Raw genomic sequence first — 19,163 nt, 5'->3', positions numbered from 1 at the left:
TAATAATAGGTCAAAGAGAAGTTATTCCAAGGGACATACATGAGGGGGTCCCTGGAATATGTTCCATCTTGAGAGGGGTAATTGAGAAACTCTATGATAAAGGGTAATGATTATTATATTGCTAATTGGACACTGCTCTGTAAAACTGATTAAGTTAGGTTTCAGCTCTTTTTAATATGGAGTTCAGCCTATGTCCTGTAACATTTGAACTTTATCACATCAACTTCAGCTCACTTACATTTCCTCAAGTGAACTCCATGGAGAGCAGTTGAGTAACATAAGTACAGTTTGAGGTACTTGTACTTTGGGTATTTATATATTTCCATGAAAAACTACTTTACATGAGTACTCCACTACATTTCATAGAACATTATTTGACTCACTCCATTGGGATACCTGAGATATCATTACTGATTACAGTTACTCTCTTGGGCTGTGATGTCACCAAAACTCTGTGATTTCACCAAATCTCTATGCACTGTTTAGATAACTAATATTAACTTATTCTCATAAATGAGTGGGGCGTTCCTTATAATTTACAATGCAGAATCAACTTTTGCAGTAGCCCTGCGTAAAGTATCCAAACAGTATTTTCAAAAATCCTCCTATCGATGAATATATGAAAATAAATAATGGAAATCCCGAACACCCACCACTGATGTCCCATGTGCCGCAGCCGCCGCCGCGCGCACAGACAGCCCCGGTCCTCTTGCAGTGGACGTGCCGGACGCGCAGTGTGAACACAGACGTCAGCAGAGACAGTCTCCACTTCTCTGCTCCACAAAATTCATCACCATCGTGAATCTCTTCCTAAAACCCTCCACCTATCCTCCACGTGAGGAGCCACCGCTTTTGCTGGGGGCTCTTTGTTCGGTGTTGGCCCGGCGGCGGTGTGAGCACAGGGGTCGGGCACGGTCTTGGATGAGCGACCGGAGAGGACCGGAGGAGCCCGGGATGCCAGCAACTCTACCCGAGTCTGAAACCCAGCGGAGGGGACTGGGGGCGTGAATCCTGCTGTACTCGAGGGCGAAGAGGAGAGTTGGGGTCTGTTTTTCTGCGCTGGACGACATTCCGCGCTCGAGGAAGAAGGAGCCTGCGGGGAACCGAACTCAAGTGCCCCCCCGATGCTGGGAGCCGCTGGCGGGCTGGAGGAGTGAGGAGATGCGCGGTGTATCATGGACATCCGAGAAGGGATAAACATCAGCGAGCACCGCAGGGGACGAACTCAGGTAAATAATCCATAACTATCTTGTGTTTTCTAAATGATTCATAAATCTGGTTGGTTTTGTCTTGATGCAGTGAAATCACAAAAACACAAACTTCCCCTCGTGGCAGGAGAAAATCAATAAAGATCTAAATTGTAGATATTCTCCTAAACTGTCAGTGAACAGGCTGTCCTGGTCTGGGGGGATTTTTAGACTCTGCTTTTATAGTATATCTATAATTTAAAGGAGATAGTAGGCAACACACATAAAGCCTCTTAGGCTACTTGTCTCGTGAAGGCATATTTTCGAATGGTGCGCTACCTTTACTGGATCTTCCCCATCGAAGACATTTTAACCTCAGTGGAATATGAGGTTTAATAAAAAGTAAATATATGAATATCCAAAGATCGACAGATTTGCAATCAACATTCCTCTCTGTCCTCTTAATTCTCACAACCATCACTCACTTCATGCATCTCTCCTGCATTTTTATCTAACTGCTAAAGGAAATACTGTACTTCCTATTCAGTTTAAATGAAAAGTAAATAAATACATGTGTCTGTGTGTGTGTGTGTGTGTGAGTGTGTGTGCGTGTATATCCTCTTCTTTTCATGGCCATCACTCACTTCATGCATCTTTCCTGTATTTTAATCCAACCTTAAAAACCTTTGATATCGATGGATTTATTCTAATGGTTAAATAGAATGTAATTGAATATATCTGTGAACAAGCCTTTTTGCCCATACATGACTTAGACAAACTCACAGGGGTGAAATCCCGGTTGCCTTCTTTCCGGTGTTGTACCCAATCCACACATTAGGGATAATAACAGTCTTCTATGTGCTCTTAATTGTCATGGCGATCTCTCGCTCCATGCGTCCATCCTCCCTTTTAATTCTGACCTTTACAGAAAGTCCATTGAGATACTTCCTGTAAAGGTTAAATAAAAGGTACAGTAATGTCCATACTTCACTTTGACACCTCAGCCTCTGTGTCATCTTAGTTATCATGGCCATCACTCAATGCAAGCCTCTTTTCCTGAATTTTAATCCAACCATGATAGGAATTCAAAATATGATAATATAATTCTTATAAAGGTTAAATAGAAGTTAAATGAATACATGTATCTGTGTGCGTGCTCTTATTACCATACAACACTAAGACAAACTCAGGGGTTTAGAATTCCAGTTGCCTTGTTCCTGAGTTGAATACAATTCCCACATTAGAGATAATAACTTTCCTCTCTGTGCTCTTAATTTTCACGGCCATCACTCACTCCATGCCTCTTTCCTGTAAGAGGACCCAGGGCCACCAAACAACCCTGCTCATTTCAAACCTCTGGAAGAACTCATTTGTTTTGCAGTGATCAACAGGGGGATTGGACTCAGTCCAGTCCCATCCTCCCCTCACCGTCTTTGATTGTACACAAGCTTGATTGCTGTCTCAGATTGTCTAAACTCCTTTAGTGTGCGATCGTTGCTTGAAAACGTTTATTCTCATGGAATCGAGTATCCACGTGTGTGAGGAGGGAGCTGCCTCGCACATTAGGATTCCACTATTAAGTAAATTAGATGCGGCTCAGAAATTGGAAGTGGTTCCTCTGACGGTTAGCGCTTCCACCCTGTGGCAAAATGTTTACATCCAGCCTCATCTGCTTTCCTCTTTTCAGGGGCGTCTCAGGGTTGTGAGCACTGTCTTTAGTTTCACGCTGACAATGTGCCAGCTGGATGTTCTTTGGGCATAACTGTTTCTGCCCTTTGCCATGCTTTAATACCCCGCTGCAACCCAAACCACTACCCCAGAGTGCAGTTACTCTTCTTACCTCTTGTATTCAAGTGGCTGGGTTAGTAGAGCTACTACACATGTCCTTGGGGAAGTGTCTTTATGGCTGGACAGATTTCTGATGATGTCACTGGTACAGAAAGAGGAGGAGGGTGGGACATGAGGTTCACAGTGCCCCACCGAATGGAGCCTGGTCTGCACGCTAAGCAGTAGACGTGCAGTGAAAAGGGTTGGTGCAGGCAACATGTTTTGCATCATGATGTGTATAAAGTGGGGATTGTCATGCTTCATCATGCGGCAGGGGAAAATTTGTAGTAGGATTTTCCTCTAGAAATCAGTTTCAGTTTTGTGTCTCTGTTTTTCGTGATTAAAAAACAAAGGGAAGCAGCCGAGCTCCATCCTTAGAGTTACTCTCATCTTATTCTCAGATTTAAAAGTGACACTTTGTCACTAAATTCTAAGTTCTACAACGTCTCAATGTCTCTCATTGACTCATTAGCAAACAATCCTCATTTGTACTAATCAAAATGCAGATAGCTTCCCTTGCATCAAATTACTTCAGTATTTTGTCTGTTTTTTGCTTTTTGTCATGCATACCAGGCACTGCTCTGTGAGGAACCATAAAGTTCAGGTTCCAACCGCCCCTTATTGTTTGAGTCTGGCATCCTCAGAGATATGACCATCCATAAATATAATCTTCTCCTGGCAAAGACATATTATGTAGTATAACTTCTCTTCTCACCAAAATGTCTGTAATTTATAAGGCACTCCTTTGCAAATTTATATTTTGTATTCAGATTTTAAAAGTTTAAATGATAAAATACCAAAGAATTGTTACTGTCCACAGCTTTGTTTTCGGTTGCACATTATAGACAATTTCCCATTTGTATTTGTACCTAGTGCCTTTACACATAGAAAAGGAGGTAAAAATGAGGTACGTTATACATAAAAATCCAAGCACGCAGACAAGATCCATTTTTCAATGTGGAGTTGATGGACTGTCTCCAGAGACAGCTCAGAAAACATAAAAGTAAGGTAATAAATGTAGGAAAAACAAGTTTACTTGCTATTCCAAAAGTGTAGTTTGACAGATAATCACTGCAGTGTCTTGTATAAAAAAGAAAATACATTAACTTCTTGACTAGTAACTGCCAGAACAATATAGTATAACAATTTACCATCTGCTGTGTATAGTATTCAACTGGGCCACAATCTTAATGTTTACGCCATGCGGGGCAGTTTTTCCACATTTCTTCCAGTTTGTAAAGATGCCTTCAGCTGTGAAGCTCACGATCCCTTAAGGTGGTTTGATCTTTCATTGCTCATAGTAATAACAATTTGCATTTCTCCATCCTCGACTTAAAATGACCTCCCATGATAATGGCTGTAGTCAAACGGTGTTCCAGCAAAGACCTGCTGTAAATATCTGGCTTTAACTAGAAGGCTCTTTAATAAAAGGCATGTTCACTGGCACCGTCAAGCACTGCACCTTAAAAACAACCAGTCAGAGCTATAGACACACCTTAAAGTGATTTAATTTTAAGCTTCTCCAGTCCTATTAAGGTTATTTCTAATAAAAATAATAAGTCAAAACTTTTAATCAGTGAGCTTACGTTACCTAAGGGTATATACAATGAGCTCACAGGATTAACCATTGCATCAAAAAGATTTTCTGGAACTTTCTAGTAAATAAATCGACTCATAAATCTCTCATGTTATGTAAATTATTACTGTATACCATGCTCATTATATTAAGACTTGGGCTTGGAGCATGTGTGCAGGGAGAACCTTTCAGCATACTCAGTTGGGCTTGTCACAAGGGAGACTGGGATGAGCGCCTCGTGGAGTGCCCCTTGTGCGGTGTGGAGAAATGAAGAAGCTGGCATGTGTTATGTCATGCCTGCGGCTTGTGTGCTTAGATCAAAACACCATTAGTCTCTTTGTCTTGTGCCACCATCTGAGGTGGGATCTTGGCTGGGGAATACGATGGCTCCTCTGTGACTCCTGTGGTGTGCCATTTGTGAAGAAAGGAAAAAATGGGCTGGCACATATAAAAGCTCTGGCTCTAAAGTTTAGAGCTTATTGGTCCTAGCTGTATCATAGATTCTTGAAGAGCAAAGTTGGTCTGGGGGAAGTAACATTTTATTTAATCTCTGTGGAGCTTCACAAGTTCAGTGTTTGCAGTCCAAGAGCAAAAGGATGCATCTTCCAAACTGCTTTGAAAGTGCAGCCAATCTTCCAACTTTAAAGGATGCTACAACTGTGTTTTTGTGGATCAAATAGATGGGACGCCTACTTCAAGCACAGCAACCACCCTGTCAGTTATATGAAGGTAGAAAATTGTAAATACAATATTTGTTATTTAGAAACAATAGTAAGAAATTGGTGCCTGCATAACAAGGCAGCACCCTCAAATAAAGTGTGTGTGTGTGTGTGTGCAGTTTATCTCAACACGATTAACTTTTGGAGCCGATAGGTCAAATGTTCAGCGCAGCAATACTATGGTTTCGAAAAAACGATTTTCCAAGGTAACTCAGCAAGTTATAGAGACTTTATTATAGGAGCAACGACATTGTTATGAAATTATTATGATGTCACAGGATTAAGTCATATATGCATTCACTTTTACAACAAATAAGATTAGACACAATATACAGTTAATCTGTACCTATACTGTCTTTTCTGAAGATTAAGCATAACATGTAGTCTAAAAATGTTGTCCATTTGTTTTAATGACTGAATATTTACTGTAAAATAACATCATCCGTTGAAGACTTGATGTCATTATCACTGCCACTCTTCAACAGAGCTGCTTGGTAATTCTTCAAATCATGTGTGCATGGTGAATGAAAATATGCATAATTAAGGATAAATTGAACGTCCACTATTACGAGTGTACTCTCAACTCCGGCACGCCAGAAAATTAATTTTAGATGACTGAAGCCATCGGAGCCGTGAGATGAGGCTCACATGCAGGGAAACACTGATCGAGCTGGTGTCTGCAGATCAAGTGAAGTCACAGCTCAGGTGATTAAAGATGCAACGTCGTATTCCATTTTTCCTGGTCGTGTCTCGTTCCTCGCACAGTGTGGGAGTCTGGTCTCATTCATGATTCAGAGCTCGGAGGGAAGTGGGTGTGTGTGAGTATGTGTGGGCTGCTCGTGCATTTTAGTGTGAATTTTATCTTCATCTGGACTCTCCAACCAACAGGACCCGCAGTACCCTTCTATTAATACATTTTTTGAGCCCTGAAAAATTGATGGCAGCAGAGAGATCGGGTGTAGCAGAGAGAGTCCATCACTGTCAGCTTCTGAGGCTGACTGAACTGGAATCTGTGGTTTATCAACTCCAGCTGGTGCTGTCAGAGAGGAAGAGGAACAGAGGTGTCACTTTGACAACACTGGAATTTGGAGGAGCTCTTTGTCTCCACCACTCTGAAGCCTCCCTCAAAGCAGCTGCATTTCCTCAAAAATCTAATAGAATGAGGTGCTCAGTTTTGTGTCCGAGCTTTTCTGCGGCTGCATTTCATGGCATTGATTCCATGTGGTTTGTTTTAGTACTGCTACACTGGGAAATGGACAAGAGATGGAATAATTAATTGATTAATCGATTAGATGGATCAGTAGTAAAAATTGTGCAGCTACTGTTTTGTTAATGTCATATCTCTTTCAGCGTCTAAAACATGAATATGTTTTTCCTGTTCGTACGTGACTAAAATCTTTGGTTTTAGATTTTTGATCAGACGATCAATTTAATAATTTCATAGACCGCCACAATTAGTAGAACAAAAATAGGTTACAGGTGAATAATTTATGGAAATAACTGTAAAGTGCTCACATTAATGAATGACATGCCAGAAAAAGCATGAAAATTGCAGTGCTTACTACCTGGCTTGTCTTGTCTGACCAACCTAAAGCTATTCAATTTATAATGATATTAATGCCTGAATAAGAAAACACTTGGTATTTTTGCTGCTGTGTATTTAAATATACATTTCTTATCAAAATATGTGTTGATTAATCTTCAAAAGAAAAAAAAGGGCTGTAATCTTGATGCCTTCCCATATGAGCAGAGCCCATCTGATATATTGATTATTATGATAATGTGACATTTGGGCCTTTTACACCTATTTCCTTCCAAATAGAAATATTTATAGAAGACGTTATCCACAGATCATGAAATCAGAGACTAAAGTCTAAGCTGCACCTGACATTTTAGGGCACTCTCATCATCCTGACTTGCTTTTAATAAAAATATGTGATCTCCAATCATCATACTCACTAAGTAAACTCATTTCAAAGCACTTGAAATGGCAGATATTATTTATTTCTCCTAAATATTGACAACTGGTGTAAGTATATGGACTGAGATGGCAGTCATATGGCCCTTGACAGAGATAATGCTTTATGGAGTGTATCTGTCACACAGTCAGCGGGGGTCAAATCCATTTCATAGACATAGAGAATCCATGTCAATCCGTGTCATTCATTGCATATAGTCTTTATGCAATATGTAATCAGCATTGATAACATGAGATGCTGCTGTGTTACATTTAAATGCAATGGAAATTGCACAAATTGAGTCAGGAAATGTTCTGGCCATGAACGGTCATTCCAGCCTCGGTCATATTCCTTTTTCCGACCATTGGCGTTTTTCAGAGACATGAAACAGGAGAGACTTTAAAGGAAAAGTTTGAAAGCCCCCGCATCATTAGCTTTCATCGCGTACAGCAAAACCAATGAGAGAATCAATTTGGGATGAAAGTGAGTCATTGGTCTTGTTGCTACCACTTAAGGTCACAGGAGTAATTAATTTCTTCTGAAGAGGAAGTCAAATGCTGCCATGGACACTCCTGATTCCCCTCGCCATCATGTTAGTGCAGGGCTTCTTTGGATCAAAAGCCTGTCTTTTATCCCCTCGCTAACCCTACCCTCTGATTCCTCATGTCTCAGGGCAAGAGAGTAATGGAGATCAAGGGACTGCTGATGGAGGCTAACAGATACCTGCTTTTGTTAACGGGCCGTCATGACCAGAAAGTTCACACTTTCTGGTCATGGTGGCTTGTGGCGCTGTAAATACAGGATGTATTCATTTTAGGTTTTAGTTTAACACATTTACATGTTTGACAACACAATTATTCTACAGTTTTTGACCAGCATGTGTCGGACAGAATCGGTCGAACAATTACTTAGCAGAAAACATTTAAATTTGGAAATACTAATTAGGATGGGCTTGCCCATTAAACATTCAGCTTCCATTTATTTGGCATCGGATCCCAAGTTATGCTTCCGCTATTTTCAGCTTGTGATTTATGGTTAGTTAGGCGAGCAAGCTATCCATACCGTTAGTGTTCAACACAGGGCAGATGTAGCCTTCTATAGTGGTGGAAAAAGTTAGCGTGTGCTAAAACAGTCTACCTTTTGATGGTCTTATATAAGGTGCGCAGCCTTGTCACTCATGTCTACCTAGCATAAGCAGGCAAGCTGCAACTATGGTAACAAGCACAGCCTGTCAGTCAGGGACAGGGGAACAGAAACTCTGGTCGGGCCAGGGGAAAAAAGGCGGCCCTGTATCAAGTTCTAATTGAATCCGTAGACAAAAAGGGTTTACACCTGCCATTTGGTCCTGTTCAGACCATGTTGATCACAAACACAGAGGTCTGAGTTTGTCACACCTGGTATTAGAATCCGTCTCCACACAGTATCTCAACTGACCAATTATGATCACAGCTCTAAATGCAAACACATTTGTCATCTGGGAACCAGAAGGACCCGAGGAAGTCAACTGAGTAGTTGGTTATTCAGTGTGGCCAAGGAAGCAGTCATGCTCACGCTGCTTTTAAATTTTTTTGCATATTTCCAGGACTACTTCTGTTTGTGTTCTGCCCAAAGACGGTCTATGATACTGCCTGATCAGATCTTCATCAGTGTATATTGACTGTTTTCCCACATGTACCCAGAGCTGTCCACTGATGTTTATATCAGGCCTAAGTAGGGCCATTGTGATTTGATAACTCACACAACTTATAGGGTCAAACTGTGCATGACACCCTTTTTAAAATTTTGGTCAAGGATAGATTTAAAAAAGGGAGGTTGCTGAATCTGTGAACGGCTGCAGAAGCCTCAGTGTGCCCCCTATATCTTTTGTGGTATAAATGCTAATGCTTCCTCATGCTTACCCCAAATGCACGTAACAGGAAAGAAAATCAATCCAGGATGAGGTGGCTGTTGTGACAGTGCACCAACGCTCGATATAACTGAGGGCCGCTGATATCCATAGAGCTCAATTGAAACCAAATGCTTAATCTACAGGCAGATTCAGTCGCGGTAGACGACTCCTGTCATAACCGCGCCGTTACAAGGTTATTGCTTGGACCTTTTAGCGGAAGTGTCTCAGGCAGAAACAGAATCTGGAAAAGGTCAGCTGGACAATTTGGAGTCGCGTGACAGACACAGGTGTAAACAGTGATGTGTTTCAGCTTCCCACTTGTGCTAGGAAGATCACCTAAGATGTACTGTTAAAGTTGAAATGAAGCTTGAGGTTTTTTCTAATGCAGTCTACATATTCACGTTTTTTTGTCATCCAAACACAGGTGTGGAGTTGGAACATTAAGTTTGTACCTTATTTCTCGGCTCTGTCTTGTGTAAAGACACCGTGTGGAGTAATTTATGCAGCGCATCTCTCACAATTATTCCCTCAAAGGCGGAGCACTCCAAAAATATCCAGGAGCACAAGAAGGGATTTGCAGTCTCTCTGTTTTATTATTAAAAGCCAACATTTACTCATAACATTTGCATCCTAATAACTCCCAGATAAGTTGGAACTAAGATGACACTCCAAACCCAATCTCCATAATGAGATTTATAGGGGGAAAGTGTTGCCTTTAATGGTTTAGTACGCGCAGACGGGAGAGTGGTGTAGGCGTAGGTGTCAGGGACGCACGGTTGATGTATTCACATAAGCATCAGTATGCTCTGTCATGCCTTTCACTGGTGCGCAAATAAGAAGCATACAGATTGCAGGGGAAGTGTGGAACTGTAATCATTCAGTTGTCTCTGCTTATTTTGGGCACTTCCCTTTTTGATAGACTACACTCTATGTTCATATTAATTTTCCTCTCATTTATTTCAGCACGCTGCTGGTGTGCAGTCGGAGGACACGGGGGCCATCAGTCAGTTAAATGTACCCAGGGAGAGTCCGTTTGAGCAAAGACAATGGCTAATTTCCTCCCTTCATCCTTTTTCCACTCCATAACCAGCCGGTCGTACACAAACATTTATCGGCTGCTTTAACAGAACGTGTCATAGCATTCAGGAAGTGTGAGTGCATCTAGAGTTTCAGACAAATAAATGCATTACTGTTTATCAGTGACAGGAGGAATTTGTCTCATTATGATGTCACAGCTTCTTTTTTTTGTGAGACTTCATTTGAGCCTAAGCAGGGATAAATTACGGTTTAGTCCTTGAGAAAATCAATTGTGCGAGTCTCCCCTGGGGATGGAAGATGGTTTTGCGCTGCGTACAGTCAGCTCTTTATGTCAGAAATACATAATCCCCCCCAGCTCAGGCGAACTGGAGTAGCCGGGACAGTGCTTTATTACATGCTAGGGATGTGTCTGACAATCGGTTGGCTTCTTGTTTTGTCTCAGCAGGTCTGAGTACAAGCAAGCAATCCCTTTATGCTCCCCTTGCACACAGGATCCCTGTTATGCAATGTTAACAACACTGAAACAAATGTCTTTTCCAAGTGCTTTGGTTGGACAAACCATTTTTCTGCGTTTTCACAAGACAGTGTCGTTTTTTGTTTATTCTCTTAGATTTTATAATATCCTATTATAACATAGACCTTATATTAATTGTCACCTTCACCCCCAAAGTGTTTGCAGAGATTAAAAAGCTATTAGCTAAGCTTTTGGGGGGATTTTCGGTCAATTCATTTTTATCCATGCTCTCCCACTTTATATCATAAAATCTCTTTCGCAGCAAATATCTGTATAGAACTGTCTAATAGATTTCTCACCTCTGCTTCTCTTCATTTTATAGACGAACGGTGAAAGTGCTGCAAAGGACAAAGCCAGGATTCTACACACCTGTGATTGGATGTGAGCTTGTATTGACCTGAGACCATTAAAATGGAGTTGCCATGGAAACTTATACTGCTGCTGTCATTGGTGGAGTGTCTGACAGGTAAGCTGCCCAAACATTTTTATGTTGTTGGCATAGGGGCTACGTGTATTGTTATTTATAGATTTTTGTTTTGTGATGGCGCCTTGAAAATCAGAACAGATGGCATTTACATTAAGTTCTTACTTACTAAGTCAGGTGAACAATCTAAAAGGTTTTGTGGCAAAGAGCGCACCCCAAAGCTTTGCACCAATGTTCTTACAAAGGGTAGGAGAGATTCATGTTGTTCAGTATTCTTCCACTTAATGATAAGGCGGTATCTCACTCTTTTCAGGCTGTAAATCCTGTTGAAATAGAACGAGGCAGGTTTCCTTTTCTCTCAAAGACAGACCCTGCGACGGAATGTGCAGTCATTCATTTTAAAGAGCACCTCAATTGTAACCCTAATTGAGATTGTACTGCTATTGGTACGGCTATCTTGCTATTGATCTCGACTTTAATGAGAGACCTAATTGTCCTCTCTTATAAAATGTTCAGGGTCAAACGCTAGTTCCCCTCTAAACGTCATGAGGCTGAGGCTGAGAAGGAGATGAATAAGGGCTTTGTTGCATGAACACAGTGTCTTGAAGGAATGCCTAATCTTTCATGTAGCCTTGCTCTATGTCAGCTGCCCCTCCTCACAGCTGGGACCAACAATAAATAGCGTGTGTACGTGCATGTTTCTGTGTGTTTTTCTGTGCGTGTGTGCGTTTTTTTTCAAGAGCACAGCAGCACGTTGGCACATAAATTTGCCTACATGCCAATTAGCACCACTTATCGCTAAATCCACTACACATCAGTGGATGTCTAATGAGGCCTTCATCAGGGAGCCGTGACTCCCTGTGGGATTCGGATCTACACCACGGATATAAGCGTAGGAATCTTGCCATAAACCTGACTGAGTTTTGATCTCAGATAGAAGCTTCGAAGAGAGGTCCGTGATACACTAGATTCAAGCCCAAAAAATTTATAAAATAAATAATTTGAAATGTACTAAATATTTTGTTGATGTGTTCAGCTACAGTTATTGTACTTCTGTCCGTCCTGTGAGAGGGAGCCCTTACATGTGGCTCTCTGAGGTTTCCACGTTCTTTTCCTCCATTGTTCATGGTTTTTAAAATTTAGATTTCTTCTCTCTGGCTGAGGTTTGAGGAAAGAGTATGTTGCCCCTTGTTAAGCCCTATGAGACAAAATGTGATTTTATTATATGGGTTTCTAAATTTGTGTGCAATTGTGATTACATTTAGATTTATCTATTCAAGGCATATTAGTTCTTAACAAAAAGGAGCGGAGGGCAAATCTTTTCTGGAAAGCATTGTGTTGCACAGGCCTTGCTTCACTCTCGAGGCTCACAGTCGTAGTTGATAACACAGAGTAACGGAGCATTAATATTCAGAATGGGCTTACATTACATATGCTCTGCTTGCAAGACAAGTGCGGCACAATATAACGATAGACCTCCAAAGCCTCCGCGTTCTGAGAAAGTATTTTAGTATGCAGATGTGCATGCTGGGTAGAAACAGCGCAGTGTGAGGGTGGATAGGTGCTGCTTGGTAGTTTTTTTACCCAGACCTGGGAGGTTTTGTTGTCTTTCTTTTAACAGCAGGTATCAGCTGTGTGAGAGAGCAATGAGGCCAGGGGGAAGTCATTCCCATCGCGAGTTCATCTGGAGTTAACCACCCACCCCCCCTTTCCATTCCCCCTGAGGTTCTGAATGGCCTGAGGCATGGGCTGGTACTCTACAGCATGTGTGTTTGTGTGAATAAGTGAGTGAGAGAGAGTGAGCGAGGAGGCAAAGAGAAGAGAGAGATGTGGATGTAGTTTGCCCCATACAGATACAGCTAACCTTCACGCTGTAGGCTGCTCCCAGCACAGCGTCAGGAGGCTTCAGACAGAAGGGCTTTCACCACGGCTATATTTACAAATGTATTTTCCAGGAAACATCCATTTTCTTTCAATGACCCATTTTCTGTGATGAATTGAAGGAGGAGAGTGGATTTCTTTACAATTAACACAAAATATAAGAGAAAACATTAAAATATGTCAAGGAGGAAAAATAAGCATGAGGACGGGGGGTAAAGACCCAGCTGTTATGTCAGCTCTACATATTTATTCTTCTGCACTTGCACTTACCATACACATAAATCATTTGAGGCAAAATATTAATTTTTCTCTTTTGAGGTGAAATGTTTCAAAAATAATTGGCGGCAGTGCAATCACAGAAACATCTGTAGTCGGCGTCGAAGGGGCTACAATTTATCAGCAGTGGACTCCGAAATGTTAACACAGCCAGTGAGATTGCTGTTAAGGCTCCAACCAGCAATCAAATTTTTTGTGCTGTGAGAATAATTCATAATCCTTGTCAGAGAAATCATCCACGGCGAGGTGAGTGGGTTTCCACAGTACTAGAATAGTAATGCACAAGTTGTTAAGGTTCGACTTAAATCTTCAGGACTTCTTTATAGCTAAGTGACGGGATCAGAATGTAAAGTGGTCAGAAATCGCTCACTTCATACTGGTTATCAGAAGAAATTATTCAATCAAGCTGGGTTTTCATTTAGCCACTTCTGTAACTTTGCATGACATAGTTCATGAAGGAGCACACTGTACTACTAGAACCTGTGTAAACCGTTATATAGTAGTGTCGTGTTTTTCAAGTCCTTCTAAATTCAGTACAATCTTGGTCATTTATAGATAACAAGTGCAATTGTCATTATTATTGTTTCATCAGTTAATGTTCCTGAAGTAATTGCAGTGTCATAGATACATTGTAACACTTTTAACCATAAGTTGTTCAAATTAACTAAGCTTCTTCCCAGGTTTTGGGCATTTTTGCTTCTTTGAACAAACACAGAAAAAAAAACTGTAAAAAGGATCTAGATCATTATTCCCCAGCAAATTGGTGAATCTTGAAAAAAATGAAATACGTCAAATCTTGGACCCATATTGCACCCTTCAACAAAGTTGTGAAATCCGTCATGTAGGTTTTATGTAATCTATCTTAATAAACCAACAAGACAAGGGTGAAAACACACCATCCTTGGTAGAGATAAAAATAATTAATTTAGTACAAAAAAAATGACTTTGGATGTTAATTGTTACACTGAGAGATAAATATGCCAAATTCTGTTTGTATAAATACAGTATGTATAAATATAAATGTATTGTTATGAGCGAGACTCAAGAAATGACAACCTGTGCTGTTAAAAAAACAGCACAGGTTGTCCTGCAAAAAAACCTGCAGTCACCACAAGTAAATTCTTTTGAGACAAAGCTCACAATCTTAGACCCTGTTGATTTAAAGCAGGTTCATAGTGAGTGAAAATACAGGGCTGCTTCTGGCCAACATTATAATCTTCTATAACTGCTTCTACTTTGCACTGTATCCCCATGTGTGTATCCCAGAGCTGACTGGAGTTTCAAATATTGACTTACCTCACTGATTCATCAGAACACAGCAAAGGCTTGAATCCTTAAGCAAAGATTTTACTGCATCTTTGAAGTGCTGTGTATACAGTGATGGGGATAACGCTCCCCAGTGAGTCTTTCTCTATTGCAGGATGTACTTTCACTTCCTGTGGGAATGTAAAATCATCCAATTTAAATCTGTTTGCCAAGTAGGGTTAATTATAGACCCATAATAATTAATCTGCACCATGTATTATTTATTTTAAACACAACACATCAATTATAAAGTAATTTATAGGTTGATATATTTTGACAGGGTACATCCTGTAGCCAGGAGCTTTGGTGCGAGCCACTCTGGCATATTTCAGTGTTACCGTCTCATCTGATGCTGCGGTTAGGAATTTCACAACATCAATCAGAGCAAATGAGATAAAATGAGATTCAGGACTTTTTAAAATGTCTCGTCAGGCTTTAGGTTCGATCTTTGAAGAAATAGTGTCATGGTGTGGCGAGCAGGTGGAACCAAGAAAAAGGCAGGTCTCAAGTGGAAAACACAGAAATTCATTTTAATCCAGGTAAAGGTACTTGAAATAAAGCATGGTCGAAAAATCAAAGTCCAAATATTAAATACACAGAGAAACATTAGAAAAAAAATACAAGACAAAGGGAATCACAGAGACTGGAATACACAAGGGAGGCAGGGATTACTGAACACAGGTGAAACACATTGGGAACAGGTGACACACACAAGGAGCAAGAATTTAAAATAAAACAGGAATTGGAGAACTGAACCAAACAGAACAAGATAAGGAAAACAAGTTAAATATCCATAAATTAAAAAAAAAGGCAACAACAGAAGATCAGCTCCTTTTTCAATTGTTAATGGTAGCAACAGCAGAATCATGACAAATATCTACAATACACAAGAATCCATTCCACGCGGTGCTCTGTCACAAAATGAAAACCACTAATGGTCAAATTAGGCTCTTTGTTCCTATGGTTGGAAACATTACGGTACAGTTTTTTACTATGATGAATGTTTCCATTAGTACGCACTGTACAGCAGCTGGTAAATGACAAATAACCTTCTAGCCAATCTGGAGGAGGAAAAGGTAGGGATATTACTACAATTAGATGACAAATGGCCTTCTCAGACACAATATATGTTCCCAGGTTTATGGAGACATTCAATATAGAGAGCAACAACAGAAAAATAGCTTTAATTGGTCTTTCCCACGTAAGGAGTCGGACCTGATCAATTTCTGTGTTTCCCCCAGTGAACATGGAATTGGATACCATCAATACAACGGGTGTTTATTTCAGCTGCACTGTAGCTGGAGAACGGTGCAACAGGAGTTTCATCCGTTGCCGGACAAACTATGTCACTGGTATTGTAAGTAGTTTAATTAACAAGTTGCACAGCGTAGCTCACCCCTAGTCCCAGCTTTAAGTGTGACTGTATTATCCTTAAAGGTCTTCTCACCACATCTACATTACCGAGATCTTAAGAAAGTAGTTTATGAAAAATCTCCTTTGAAAAGTTTTCCTTTTCTCCTATTTTCCTTGTGAAACGTTCAATTATTAATACTTTTTTGGGGCGCAGTTTGCATGTTTCTGTTTTTCAAGGATTCCTGAGAAACAAATCCGGCAGACATGTACATACTGATGTGGTTGAATGATCCAAACAACTCCAACCTTCCCCTCCCTGCACTGGAGAAACATTTGCTGCCCCTGAATGAGAGACCTTAAAGGTGTACCTTATCGGCCTGAACAGAGGGGAAAGATGCTTTAAAACGCAAGATTGGCTTTTTTTTATTTGATGCATAAAACCCTGAGCTGAAACGAATGGATTTGGGACCTCACAAACGACTGATACCTCCCCCACAGCCAACTCCCCATGTGCCTGTTTATTCATGCTGAGGTAAGCTGGAGGAATTAATTTGCCGTCAGCTAGTATTGAATTTGAGATTAGTTTTTATTTCAACCTCCAAAACAGCTCCGTCTGCCTTCCACTCGGGCCTCGAAGCCGGGTCTTGTGTTGTCTGAGGAGCCTTCGAAAAAATGGCTGCACATATCACCATCTGGCAGCAGGTGACAAATAAGAGGGGAGTCGGCCTCTTTTTATTAAAGATCCTTTCATAATGACCTCCATCTGTGTCCTGCAGCATTGTGCAGTCTACTTCCTGTGAGGACTCTGGATCGGTGCACTTCTCTGATAGAGCACTTTTTCATTTTTTTTTTAACTTTCTGTGCTCCAGGGTGGACGGGGTTGGAACTCAAATCCGATTTTCACTTGCGGTTCTTTAACTGATTTCTTCCCTGCTGATTAGATCATCAGTTATTGTCTCTGATTACCAAGTATCTCAGTGTGCATGGTCAAGTAAAATATTTAAAAAAAATAGCCTTCTCTCAAAGTCTGTGTGGCACTGTTGTTGTAGTGTGTAGCACCTCAGTGTTTGATTACCAGAAAGCAAGTGAGAAAAAAAATGAATTCTGGTATCCCTCCTTTCACTCCTGCTTGGGCAACGATAGAGTTTCAGAGAGTTTGCATCAGTTCGAGCGGCGCCCGCGGGCTCGGCCCCTGGAGCGCAATCCCTTCTCGTTATTCTGACATGCCATTATAACAGTTTCCATGGCGCTGCCCAAGATCAGGTCAGTTGAGTGCTGCCATAACCGAGAGTTATGGTTGCAGTCAAATATCGGTCTTGATTTTCCCATTAATTTAATATTGAGCATCGAAGTCGTCCAATTCATTTAGGGATTGATTAAGAACCTAATATGAGGCGTCCTTGTGGTTACATTCCAGGTTAAGCAATCTGTTCTGTTCTGTTGTTTGTGCTTTAAGTGTTGCATCAGCCTGATGAGTTAAATAAGCACTTTGAACCGCTCAGTAAAACTGTGCTATTTATACAGTACGATTGAACACCTTCACACATGAGAATAAAGGTAAACCAGTTAAATACACCTGCATGAAATGTTCTCATTGCACTCCATTTTTTTAACTTATTTTCTGTGGTATGGTGTGACATTGTTAATTAAAGATTTGTATATATTGAATAGTTTTGCAATGCAGTTGCAATCCAAGATAACCAATTGCTCAAACGTTTTCTATAGGGTTGGGTGACTTGGCCCGAAATTATTTCAACATGAACGTTTTCACTTGAGTCAATATTACCCCCCCCCCTTAAATTTGACATTATTTTGAATTTTAAAGACAGATTTTGATCCAGAGTGAAGGTTGTGGTTTTAAGCTATATAGCGATATTAAGCCTTTGTCGTTTTGCTACTTATGAAATTTATATTGCAATATATATTGATATTCTCATATCGCCCTGCCCTGGTTTTGTGCAGTTTTTTTTATTATTATAATGCGGCTGTATAAATTACACAGGTTAATACACCTTAATTAATTTTAAACTTTTGTTTCTGACCTGTAAACCGCTCGGAGACAGTTAATTAATAAATAACGGGCTGGTTTCGTTTTTTAGGCCTAAATTGCCATCATTTAATAAGGAAATATGCGGAATGGAAATGTTCGTGACCTGAAATTATTTATCCAAGGTGATGTGATTAATATCATGTTTACTGCAGACAAGCTTGTGTACAATGGGAGGGTTTGGGTTTGAATATACATGAAAAGTCTTCGGATAATCAATCATCTCTCAACGGTGCTTCAGAGGACACGCTTCATCTAACGGAGATTATAATTAGGCGGTCTTTTTTTTCTGTGTAACGTTCTAAGAATTGTATCCTTGTGGAGAGGGACAATTAGTGTACAAGGTCCCTTGTCAAACAATCACACCCTCTCAGAGAATTATTTTGGGTCTTGAGGATAAGCCTGCCCTCCCTGGGTTTAAGACACTTGAAAGGGCTACCTGCCTTTGATACAAATATCATAGTTATCCTGGCTACGGTATCTTACCACTTCTGTACCATTTCAGAAATTCAAATGTGCTCTGACGAATCCAAGTGAGTTCCCCTTTCATCGCGGAAAGAAATGTTTATTCCGGTGAAGTGTTAACGGCTCCATGGGTCACTGTGGGCTTTGCCTGCACAACAAGCCGCTGCCTGTGTCTTTGTTATGTGAAGTAAAGAATCCAACGAAAGCTATAATGTTGTGCAAGGAATTTTGAGTTGTGGGAAAAATGTATGATATGCTGTATGTATTTTAAATTCAGACACTCTATAAAGAAGTATTATAGCTGTGGCTCCGGTTTTAGAGCGGTCATCCTCGAAACAGAAGGTCGGCAGGTTGATTCCTGTTTCCCCCTTTCCGAATGCTGAAGTGTCCATGGGCAAAATACTGAACTGTACTGTAAAGCACTTTGAGTGTTCATCAAAACTAGAAAAGCTCAACATAAATACAGACCATTTACCATTTAATGTTGATAATGACAATCATAGTCCCTGCTGCATATATGCACAGTGAATTACAATGTAATTCAAAGCAATTTGCAGACAGCGCTGGGGATTTCTTGTAACAGATGGCATTATAAATAACCATGGGTAGTTGGGATGAAATTTGAAATAAAAGCAATTTTTGTCCCTTTCTCTCAGAACAAAAACCTGATCGATGACGAGACACAAAAACACAAACCAACCCGTC

The 19,163-nt window shown here is 40.5% G+C and overlaps 1 protein-coding gene across 1 annotated transcript in view; it reads left to right on the top strand.

Moving 5' to 3' along the window:
• Window positions 1–777: 777 nt before the first annotated feature.
• The window catches only part of cntn3a.1 (contactin 3a, tandem duplicate 1), an 80,854-nt gene continuing 62,468 nt past the window's right edge, over window positions 778–19,163 (top strand). Inside the window, exons 1-2 of the mRNA XM_062392257.1 lie at window positions 778–1,229; window positions 11,030–11,173. Of these exons, the coding sequence (XP_062248241.1) occupies window positions 11,119–11,173 (55 nt within the window). The 5' untranslated portion in view covers window positions 778–1,229; window positions 11,030–11,118. The remainder of the gene's footprint in view (window positions 1,230–11,029; window positions 11,174–19,163) is intronic.

This window comes from Platichthys flesus, chromosome 7, assembly GCF_949316205.1.
Source record: "Platichthys flesus chromosome 7, fPlaFle2.1, whole genome shotgun sequence".
In the NCBI taxonomy this organism is placed as follows: domain Eukaryota; kingdom Metazoa; phylum Chordata; class Actinopteri; order Pleuronectiformes; family Pleuronectidae; genus Platichthys; species Platichthys flesus.
This window is presented reverse-complemented; position numbering and strand designations above follow the sequence as displayed.